Source organism: Penaeus vannamei, chromosome 15 (assembly GCF_042767895.1).
Source record: "Penaeus vannamei isolate JL-2024 chromosome 15, ASM4276789v1, whole genome shotgun sequence".
Classification (NCBI taxonomy): Eukaryota; Metazoa; Arthropoda; class Malacostraca; order Decapoda; family Penaeidae; genus Penaeus; species Penaeus vannamei.
Genome location: NC_091563.1, coordinates 40,771,206 through 40,783,705, shown reverse-complemented (window position 1 = coordinate 40,783,705; position 12,500 = coordinate 40,771,206). Strand labels below are relative to the sequence as shown.

General features: G+C 36.9%; 1 protein-coding gene across 3 annotated transcripts in view; it reads right to left on the bottom strand.

Annotated features, from left to right (window-relative positions):
- Positions 1-1,545: 1,545 nt before the first annotated feature.
- The window catches only part of LOC113813125 (repetin), a 16,672-nt gene continuing 5,717 nt past the window's right edge, over positions 1,546-12,500 (bottom strand). Inside the window, exons 2-6 of one of the 3 annotated variants that reach the window (XR_011399114.1) lie at positions 8,751-10,691; positions 7,486-8,251; positions 7,198-7,377; positions 2,331-4,683; positions 1,546-2,221 (exon numbers count right to left, since the gene is read on the bottom strand). Coding sequence is in view for 2 of the 3 variants with exons in the window: in XM_070130785.1 (XP_069986886.1) it covers positions 4,162-4,683; positions 7,198-7,377; positions 7,486-8,251; positions 8,751-10,651 (3,369 nt within the window). In the remaining variant the exon portion in view is untranslated. Of the gene's footprint in view, positions 4,684-7,197; positions 7,378-7,485; positions 8,252-8,750; positions 10,692-12,500 lie in introns of all 3 variants that reach the window. The other 2 variants (XM_070130786.1, XM_070130785.1) reach the window with 2 other exon arrangements.

The window sequence follows — 12,500 nt, the reverse complement described above, 5'->3', positions numbered from 1 at the left end:
TTGACTTACGCTTGGACTTCACACTTATACCGTGACTTACACTTGGACTTCAAACTTATACCTTGACTTACGCTTTGACTTCAAACTTATACCTTGACTTACGCTTTGACTTCAAACTTATACCTTGACTTACAATTGGACTTCAAGCTTATACCTTGACTTACACTTGGACTTCAAACTTATACCTTGACCTTGACTTACGCTTTGACTTCAAACTTGTACCCTGACACATTCTGACCAAACTTAAACCTTGACTTAGACGAACTTCAAACTTATACCTTGACTTACATTCTGACTTCAATCTTATACCTTGACTTACGCTTGGACTTCAAACTTATACCTTGACCTTGACTTACATTTTGACTTCAAAATTGTACCCTGACTTACATTCTGACTTCAAACTTACACCTTGACTTACGGCGTCCGAGGCTAACCACGAAAGCTACAAAAATGGCAATATATGGCAAGATAGCAGCACGAATGGTGGCAAAAAATGGTGGACTCCAACGACCTCAAGAACCATACGCCCATGATCTATGTAACGACATAAGTGACATCAACACCATGAAGTGAGCTCTGGACATCATGACCTCACGTGATTTGTGTCATTAGGCTGGTTTTGGTGTGCGATATTTCTCGTGTTCGGTTTTCTTTATCATCCTCATATGACACTTATATAGATATTGTTTAAATGAAGGAATTATCTTGTGAATAAAAAAATTGGTTGTATTGTATCAAAATAAGTGTATTTCTATTTTGTTTTATCATTTTGGAACTTTTTCTTCCTAAATTAATGTTAATAACTCTACGATATGGAAGTCAGTCTTTCATAATATTAACAAAAGACTGAGGAATGCTGACATCATAATAACAATAATAGAAGTAGTAATAGTAATATAATGATAATGATGAAGATAAAATACAAATACAAATAACAATAATGATAATTATAATAATATTAACAACAAAAATCGTAATATTCACCATCATTATTATTATAACATATTGTTAATCTTCTATCATGATATAAGATATACATATACATGTATAATACAATCAATATTATGGCTAAAAATGTCCATAAAACCAAGGAAGAGTCTCTATTAAACATGGATTCTAATATGAATATGTAAAATACATTTTTGTGGAAAGAGAAACGAAAAATATGAATGAATTCTACAACATGTCTCGGGTTGTTGTTTTTTGCCTAATATATCGTATGGTTAAGAAATACCCCCCCCCCTAAAAAAAAATCATCATCATCATAGATAAAATACACATTTCCTTTTCTTTTTGTATAAAATATCGTAAGGTTAAGAAATACCCATCAAAAAAAAAAAAAAAAAAAAAAAAAAAAATATATATATATATATATATATATATATATATATATATATATATATATATATATATATATATAATAATGATAATAATAATAATAATAATAATAATAAAAATCTGTCACATTTAATCATACATATAATACATATCTCGCTTTCTTTTTTGTCAAAAATATCGTAAGGTTAACGAATTAAAAAATAAAAATCTGAGTTACATTTATTCATCCATAAAATAACAAGTTACATCGAAATCTCACACCCCGTAGTTATTAATAGCAATTCTCTCCAAAATATCATGGATTCAAAACGTATTCTTTTGCGTGTAAATTGAAAAGCATTCTTAACACAAGCCAATGTGTGGTGATCCGTATAAAGCGAATCTTTAACACAAGCCACAGGTTAAATAAAGATAAAATTCTTTAATTGTGAAGTCCAGGCAAAATTCTTTAAATGTCAAGTCCAGACAAAATTCTTTACATGTCAAGTCCAGACAAAATTCTTTACTTGTCAAGTCCAGACAAAATTCTTTAAATGTCAAGTCCAGACAAAATTCTTTAAATGTTAAGTCCAGACAAAATTCTTTAAATGTGAAGTCCAGGCAAAATTCTTTAAATGTTAAGTCCAGACAAAATTCTTTACTTGTCAAGTCCAGACAAAATTCTTTACATGTCAAGTCCAGACAAAATTCTTTAAATGTCAAGTCCAGACAAAATTCTTTAAATGTTAAGTCCAGACAAAATTCTTTAAATGTCAAGTCCAGACAAAATTCTTTAAATGTCAAGTCCAGACAAAATTCTTTAAATGTCAAGTCCAGACAAAATTCTTTACTTGTCAAGTCCAGACAAAATTCTTTAAATGTGAAGTCCAGACAAAATTCTTTACTTGTCAAGTCCAGACGAAATTCTTTAAATATGAACTCTACACAAAATTCTTTACTTGTCAAGTCCAGACAAAATTCTTTAAATGTTAAGTCCAGACAAAATTCTTTACTTGTCAAGTCCAGACAAAATTCTTTAAATGTTAAGTCCAGACAAAATTCTTTACATGTCAAGTCCAGACAAAATTCTTTACTTGTCAAGTCCAGACAAAATTCTTTACATGTCAAGTCCAGACAAAATTCTTTAAATGTCAAGTCCAGACAAAATTCTTTAAATGTTAAGTCCAGACAAAATTCTTTAAATGTCAAGTCCAGACAAAATTCTTTAAATGTCAAGTCCAGACAAAATTCTTTAAATGTCAAGTCCAGACAAAATTCTTTACATGTCAAGTCCAGACAAAATTCTTTACTTGTCAAGTCCAGACAAAATTCTTTAAATGTCAAGTCCAGACAAAATTCTTTACATGTCAAGTCCAGACAAAATTCTTTACTTGTCAAGTCCAGACAAAATTCTTTAAATGTCAAGTCCAGACAAAATTCTTTAAATTTGAAGTCCAGACAAAATTCTTTAAATGTCAAGTCCAGACAAAATTCTTTAAATGTCAAGTCCAGACAAAATTCTTTAAATGTCAAGTCCAGACAAAATTCTTTAAATGTTAAGTCCAGACAAAATTCTTTACTTGTCAAGTCCAGACAAAATTCTTTAAATGTTAAGTCCAGACCAAATTCTTTAAATTTGAAGTCCAGACAAAATTCTTTAAATGTTAAGTCCAGACAAAATTCTTTAAATGTCAAGTCCAGACAAAATTCTTTACTTGTCAAGTCCAGACAAAATTCTTTACATGTTAAGTCCAGACAAAATTCTTTAAATGTCAAGTCCAGACAAAATTCTTTACATGTCAAGTCCAGACAAAATTCTTTACTTGTCAAGTCCAGACAAAATTCTTTAAATGTTAAGTCCAGACAAAATTCTTTACTTGTCAAGTCCAGACAAAATTCTTTAAATGTGAAGTCCAGACAAAATTCTTTAAATGTGAAGTCCAGACAAAATTCTTTACATGTTAAGTCCAGACATAATTCTTTACATTTCAAGTCCAGACAAAATTCTTTAAATGTGAAGTCCAGACAAAATTCTTTACTTGTCAAGTCCAGACAAAATTCTTTAAAAGAATCTTTAAAGGCACAAACAAAACCATTCTTAGGACCTTGAAAAAAGAATATTTAGCTAAGCCACAAATCTTGCGGGCGCATTCTTATCAAATTATTTCAGAGTATATTAACTGCATTCTGTGAGTATACCTTACTTTCTACATGTACAATCAAGCATTCATCATATTTATGTTTCTCTTCGTGTATCTGTTTTATTCTTAAGCATTCACGTATATGGACCAGAACCGTAATGAAGAGAACAATCCCCGACATAAAACTAGGAGTATAGTAAACAAAGAACATGCAACCCCCGCGCCATAGGTTCACCACCAGCCTTTAATAGTTCAGCTGGGGTGCCGCATATACCAGCTGCTTTACCACACTTCAGCTTGGTGATCGCCCCCCTAACTTCGGTCAGGGAGGGGGCATCCTCACTGATGGGTAGGTCCGGCAACGGAATCTCGGCACTACCCGCTTCCAAGTTAACTGTTGGTGAATCAACCTGGTACGACTCAAAATACTCAGCCCAACGTTCCCGCACCGCATCAGGATCTGAGATGATTTGACCACTTACTGAGCGAACTGCTGTCACCTGTGAAGAGGGCTTGGAGTTCAGCTTTCTCAGGGCTTGGTATGCAGGTCGGCCATTTACTAAGAAATGGCCTTCTACCTCCTCATATATATGTATTATATCTAAGCGAATTGAAAACAATATCCCCCTAGCTTTCACAGCCTAGCAGAGGCCGGGCAGCGCCACCCCGACCCCCAACCGCCCCCTTTGCGTGGCCACCCCTCCTAGGTGCTCTGAATGACCACTCCACAGTCAGCAATCCTAATGTCCCTCACGTTGCCCTGGCCCACCGCTCCTGCCACGACGTCGAGGCCGTGCTCCACTATCCCGAATGCTGCCTCTTCCGTTCCTTCCTTGGCGCCCTTGGTGTAGATGCGGAATATGGTGCTTATGTTCTCCTTCTCATACCGGCCGGCCACGAGTCCTCTGCAGATGGGGCGAGGCGAAGCGGCCGCCGCCAGCCGCTCCTCGCTGACGCAGAGAATAGCTCCCCGGGCCCCGTTCATACGGCCGTAGTCCCCGCCCCAAATGTGCTCCCCCTCGTCTCCCCTCCACCAGATGCGATGGAAGCCGCCGTTCTTGTGCGTGTGGCCGAGGTCCCCGAGGCACAGCGACTGGAACAGGCGGCCTCGGACGGTGTCTCCCGTCAAGCGGATGTAGACACGACCCTGCATGCGGCCGCCCCAAAAGAGGTCCAGAAAGAGGAGCGCCGAAGAGGAGTCTATTAGCGCCTTCACGCTCTCCATCTGCAAAGGCAAAAAAACAAAAACAAAAAAACTAACTAACTAATTTCCTTCTTTTATAGTGGGTACAAATGATACAAAAAATAACATAATCTATGTTATCTATGAAGCCCTCAGAAACTGCAAGATTAGGGCAGTTTTAATGAGATAAACTCAATAATTTCTGCACTAAAATGTCAGACATTTTTATTTAGATAATAATTGATATAATGGTTATTTGAATTTGCTGAGGGTCAGCGTTCTCAACTGGGTAACTAAGGAATTGTTTGTCTGTTTACTGGGAATGTGTCCCAGTGCTGAGGAGGGCATGTATACTTGTGTATAAATATATGTATATATTGACGCATTCTTTATAAACATGCACATATGAATTGCTAAAGATATAGCATTTAACTCCGATAACAATCAATAAAGCATTAGCCCTTTGGAAGATACGAAAAAAAAAAAAAAAATGGCACGGCAGTTTTATCATATAGCGTGGCTCATGGGAGAAATTCACGGCTGCAACAAACAATTACAATTGAGCTAGATATCTGTGCTTATCTATTATCTAAAAATACTCTTCGGCCCATAAAGCAGCCAAAGGGGAAACTGGCACTAGAGGCAGGGAGCAACTAGGCAAACTACCCGCAAACAACTGGTTTAGCTGAGAATTGCCAATTCAGTTGTGCCTAATTTCACATATATATGTATATATGTAAGTAAATATATATGTATATATGTAAGTAAATATATATGTATATATGTAAGTAAATATATATGTATATATGCAAGTAAATATATATGTATATATGTAAGTAAATATATATGTATGTCTACATGTGTATACATATATATAAATACATACAGATAAATATGCATATACATAGATATATACGCATATATTTGTCTGTATGTATATGTCTATGTACATATATATACATATATATATGTTGGGTTTAATTCCCCATATTCAAAATAAAACTGTACTCCTATGAAATCATTGCTGCCACCACCCGGGATTTTTATGTAAAGGGTGCCTCGAGAAAAAACTCCAACTCATTTTTTCAAGAATAGCCTTGCTTCACCGCTACGGAAGGTTGTTGGGTAGCTTGACGTTTCCTTTATAGGCAATGAAAGAGAATCTAATAAATTCCCCCCCTGGGTATTTCCCTAACACTGAAAAAATATCTATTTATAAACATATATATAGAAAATAATGGAATAAGAATCTTAGGGGTATACAAGTGGTACCTATTGTAGAACCGTTGGTAATGGTTAATTACAATTTTTTGATTCATTATAAGTGATTCCACTTTTGCCAGAGGGACATTATTTACTTGCAATGACTGCTGATTCCTAAACAGAAAATAAGGAGCCAACTATATAAGATAAAACAAGATAAATAAACGATTTGCTACAGATAATCGTCAAACTAATGCCATCTTTTCCAGTGGCAATCAGGGTGTCATACGACAGGCTAGACACATCGTCAATCTCCGCCCACTTTTGTGATGTAAGATGGCCGCAGTTGAAACCTAGCCGTTTTACTTTTTTTTTTTCTTTTCTTTTTTTTTAACTGGTAAACAGTATTTTGGAAAAAAATATACATATATCCATGAAGGTTTTTGACATGTTATGGTGGCTTTTGCTATATCATAGATGTCCAATCTAAGTAAAAATATGCATGAAAATAACAGATGGGAGGAATGCATCTAGGAACTTGATGTTTACCAACTGCTCGATTCCAGTCGCGCGAGAGGTGTCGCGTTTGCCATAACCGCTGGAAAAGACGGCATAACTCTGTCTCCTTTTAGCCTCTAATATATCACTAACACTTTCTTGTTACTGTTACTGCCTCCTTTTAGCCTCTAATGTATCACTAACACTTTCTTGTTACTGTTAGTATTTAACTGAATCTACAGAGCTGTCTCCTGCGATGACTCTCCAAATTTAACACTACTTCTCACTCACAATTTTGCACGATTGTAGGCCTTGAGAGATAATGGGACCAGATTCTGAAGTATATATATATATATATATATATATATATATATATATATATATATATATATATATATATATATATATTATATATGTATATATATTTTATATATCTATATATATTATATATATATTATATATTATATATATATTATATATTATATATATATATATATATATATATATATATATATATATATATATATATATATATAATATATAATATATAATATATATAATATATATATATATATATATATATATATACACATATACAAATTCTAACATATACTATGTATATGTATATGTATATATATATATATATATATATATATATATATATATATATATATATATATATATATATATACATATATATATAAATATATAAACATATAAAGAAATATATATATATATATATATATATATATATATATATATATATATATATATATATATACCCACACATACACACAGTGCACTAACATACTCTATGCACAATCTTGTACCGGAGTGAGTTGTGAAGGATCTTACCGGTATAGCGCGTGCACCACACTCAGGTGAAAGGCTTTGGGCGGAATACGCGTGGACTCTCCCGTCTTCAGCAATTAACCTGGCATATCTTGGGCCATCTGCAGTCGTTATCCGGGCGAGAGGCGGTGGCTTTCCCGAGTCAGAACTAGCATGCACGTAAGCCGTTAAGGTGAGAAGTGTCTGTGAGGAAAAAAATGCGTAATTCATTAAGTCTGTTATTCCCGAATGTCAGAATTCGGTGTAGTTGACATAATAAGATATGTGTCTAATAAGGTGAATATATATTACCTTCGATATCTTTCGGAAGTCATCTAAGAACTTCATATTGTTGATCAGAGTTGAGCACCAGGCTTCGATGTCAGAACACTGGTCCTTTACGTTCCTCATGGTCGCCAGGGCCTCCTTGGGATCGCCATCTTTCGGAAAGCCAGCAACTGCTTTCTTCAGAGTTTCTAGCTTAGGCTTACCTTTATCGAGAGTATCCCGAGCATGGGTTTCCTCCATCCCGAAGCTCTCGTTAGCAGCACGCATAACATTTATGCAAGACAGAAGAATAACCTGGTAGCTGCTAATTTCCTGCAGTGCAGCCGACAAGTTCGAAGAGGCTTGACGCTCATCTGCCTCGCACTTCGATTTCATCTGCTCCAAAGCTTTTCTTACTGGAATGACTTCACAGTGCCTTCGAGACCAGTGATCTGCATCGCCACATGCTTTACAAATCCACTGTTCACACTTGGTGCAAAAGTGTGTTGGCGAGATTCCCTGCTCAGAACACTTGCTGCCATGCGGGGACACTAACGGTGGCGGTTTTTCCCTGGATGCTTCAGGTACATCCTTTAACCTGCCAAGCACGCGCAGAAGCTCAAAATTGTCTTGAAGATCCTTCACAGATGAAGCACGGGTAGGCTCGGTACATTTAGGGCACCCAATTATTGATCGGTGAATCAAATGAGAGGCACACACAGAGCATATCGTGTGGCCACACTGAAGGCATTTTGGTTTACGATTTTCATTACTATAGAATGAATCGCACTCACTGCAAGTTAACGCGGCTCTGTAAAATTAGAGATAATATTCACAGGTTATACTATTATATTGCTAGATATACACAAATATATATTTTGAATAAATGCTTGTATTTAAATATCTCTCACACAACTCCTTTATCTATATCTATATATCTTTAACCAATGGTCACACTAGTTGTGTATGGCTGGGGATCCCCGTTTAGGAACGCTGAGTGTCTGGTCAGGTAAAGGGGTGGGGTGGGGGGGTGGGGGGGTGTAAAGGGACAGTCATATTACCTTGTGTATCTAGGGATCCCCATATACTCAGGAATACTTCCCTGGCCTTAAGAACCGTTGTGTTGGTGTTTCGTCCCGGCTACAGAGGCAAATACCAAAACAAAAACTAGTATAATCACTAAGAAGCCTATTACTTGAGCTGTGTGTGTGTGTGTGCGTGTAGTGGCCCAGTGAAGACAAGACGAAAAGAAAATTACAGAATGGGTTTATTTATAAACCTTTAAAAGATAAAACTGGTACTATACTCACCGCATCTGGGGAGTCAGTGCCTTTTTGTTTTGCCTGCCATTTCTCTCTGCATCAGACTCCTGTCTATTCTGGTATTTGCCTCGACCTTGCTTGTCATACAAGTATTCTACCCGATAATTTCTTCCTCGATCATTCTGTGACGGATGACCATAATCCTCATTTCTTTGTCCTCTGCCTTGACCTTTCTGAGACGAATAACCATAATCCTTATTCCACTGTCCTTTGTCATGACCTTCTTGAAACGGATAATCACGATGCCCTTTCCTTCGTCCTCTGCCTTGACCTTTCTGTGTCGAATCATATTCATTCCATTGACCTTTGCTTTGACCTTTCTGTGTCGAACCATAATATCCATTCCATTGACCTTTGTCTTGACCTTTATTTGCTTCATAAAGCGAATACTCATGAGGTGGCATATAATATTGATCTTCATCCCTATATCGCCTGTCCCGACCTTCTTGAAACGAATAATCACAATCTTCTCTCCTTTGTCCTCCGCTTCGCCCTCCTTGGTACAGATAATCCTGACCTTCATTCCTATGGTGTCTGTTTAGACCTTCTGCCTCTGACAAAGGAGCATGACCTTCTTTCCCGTGGAATCCGCTCCGACCTTTCATTGGTGAATATTCATGACCTTCACGGCCATGTCCTCCGCTTTGACTTTCCTGTGCCTGATAATCCTGACCTTCATTCCGATGACGTATGTTTAGACCTTCCTCTAACAAACGGGCGCGGTCATTTCCACGTCCTTCGCTTCGACCTTCCGTTGATGGATATCCATGACCTTCACTGCTACGTCCTCCGCTTCGACCTTCCTGTGACCCGTAATCCTGTTCACTCCCATGGTGTCTGTATGGAACTCCTTCTGACGAATAAGCATGACCATTTCCATGTCCTTCGCCCCGATCTTCCTGTGCCACATGATCCTTATCCGCATTCCCACGTTCTCTGTTTAGACCTTTCCCTGAAGAATAAGCACTGTCTTCACTCCCATGGAATCCGCCTAGACCTTTCTCTGATGGATGTTCACGATCACTGATATGCCCGCTTTGACCTTCCTGAGACAGATAACCTTTATCTGTATACCCTTGTCCTCTGCTTAGACCTTCCGCTGAAGAAAAAACACGATCTTCATTCCCATGGAATCCGCCTCGACCTTTCTCTGATGGATATTGCTGATCTTCAAATCTATGTCCTCCACTTTGATTTTCCTGTGACAGATCATCAACTTTATTCCCATGCCCTCTGCTTTGACCTTCCTCTGACGAATCTTTGCGGTCTTCATTCCCATGTCCTTCGCTTCGATCTTTCTTAGACGAATATTCATCACTCCCACGTACTCTGCTTTGACCTTCCTCTGACGAATATTTGCTGTCTTCATTTCCATGTCCTTCGCTTCGATCTTTCTTTGACGAATATTCATCACTCCCACGTACTCTGCTTTGACCTTCCTCTGACGAATCTTTGCGGTCTTCATTTCCATGTCCTTCGCTTCGATCTTTCTTTGACGAATATTCATCACTCCCACGTACTCTGCTTTGACGTTCCTCTGACGAATATTTGCTGTCTTCATTCCCATGGTCTCTGTCTTGAACTTGCCGAGAAGAATCTTCACTGTGGTAATCTACTTGGCCATCTATAAATTGTCGATTTATCTGGTCACTTGAATTCTGATTGCCAGGTTCTTTGACTTTTTCTCTTTCTGTTTTTTGTTTCTTGTTCTGTGGGCTTGCCTCTCCCTCATTTTTGTTTCCATTGTCAGCCAATCTTTCATTCTGCTCTTGATCTCCTTTCCCGGCATCTTCTTTCGCCTGTGCCTTTTCGTGGACTTTATCTGCCTCTTTGTCACTCTTCTCATATTCTGAATCTCGGGAATTATTCTTCCACTTCTTTTTCCCCATTATTGTGGCTCACTTGACCGCAACAAAATTTTGTGGGGACCTGAAATGAAAACGGAGAAATGGCTAAAATGATCGGTTGACTGAATACACGGTAATATAATTCTGAAAACAAAGCCGTATTCAAATGCACGTAAAAAGAAAAAGGATATATATACACATATATATCACCATTTCTTTCTTTCCACATCTACACACAAGAAATCAGATAAATAATATGAAGGCAATACACACATACACAAACAAAACAAAACAAAAAAAAATAAAAATAAAAAAATAAAAAATAAAAAATAAATAAATTAATTTAAAAAAAAATAATAAAGTGCAATGCTGATGACGTCTTTGGCTGCAGCTTTGTGCTATTTCTATATGGAGTTTCTGTCACTGGCTTATTCCCTCGATAAAGTTTCGTGATGAATTTCTCAGCATCAATTTTCTCTCGTTTTTCACGTCACTTGGGTCAATTTTTTCCATCTCATTTCAAGCTACCCTTATTCCTTCCATTTCCATCGTTCTTCCAACCCTAATCATTACGCCTCCCAATCATATAAAGTAGACGTAAAAATTCATATTCATGTGTAGAATCTACTCGTCATACATAGGTACGGTCAGACTACCCATAAATTTCACTGGAATCAAGCAATTTTCTGTGGGTTGGAACCATCCTACCCATCCATGGTGTTCGGACTGCGAAAAGAACCATCGGCTTTGTCCAGTGGAATCGCGGCATCAAAAAAATCGCAGAAAGTCGCTATGGATCCTACAATCTTCTCCCTCCCTTACTCTTGTTGTTGTTTTTTTTTTCATGTTTTCGGATTTCTAACATTTTCCAGGAGTAAATTGCTTCAAAATTCCACATTTGGAATATTCACAGGATCTGCGACTTCAAGTTGAAGTTGGCGACTGCGCATTTGTTTATATTCGTCCACCAAATGAGAATCCCGAGTCAATGCTTTTTTTCACTTTTTATTCGTATTTTAGCTAAATAATGACGTTAAACTAAATATGAATTTAAAATATGTAATAATGTTAATGCTTTGAAATGAAAATATATGCATAACATCAAACTATAGTCTCTATGTGCGCAATTTTATATTCGTCTACCAATTGCGAGTAGGTAACCATCGCATAGAACGTGTGGGCTAATGTCAGTGGAGTGAGTCCATTGATGGGCAAATTCCACTAAAAATCGCTGGATTTCACAAATCTATGGGTAGTCTGACCGTACCTTGATACACATTCGTAAAGCTGGCTGAATAAATTGGTGTTCACAGAATAACGAGATAAGATCTAACAACATAAATTCTTTAGTAAGGTAAAAGATCTTCAAATGCCTTCTCTGCAATTTCACGCCTATTCGAATGCTTGAAGTGAAATCAATGAGAGATATATGGCGAAGCAAATATTTCATATTATAGTCTTTTTCGGGGGGCTCATATGTTTATGCATATTTCATTATTGCTCTGTTTGATTACTCGATGATGGCGCCCAAATTGGATTCAAGACCGTATCCAATAAATCAATGTGGAAAGGAGAAGAGGCATCCTTATGGAATGATGCAGTATATTTACATTTGTTCTTTGTGTTGATATTTAAAAAATATATATTATTAAATGTAATTATTTGAAACATGTGTTTGAAACATAAGCATGATTTATGTCATGCCTGAAGAGGAATTGTATTTTGATGATGCATGTGATAAAGTAGCCAGTGATTCTTGGCCTATTACTCTTGGATTGCAAAGTACATGTAAACAGGTAGCTCAACTTCCATATAGCCTATTGAACCCAAAAATTAAATCGACTTTTCCCCAAGTGTTCTGATGGCTGTTAATGGCAAGGTACTCCTAGTT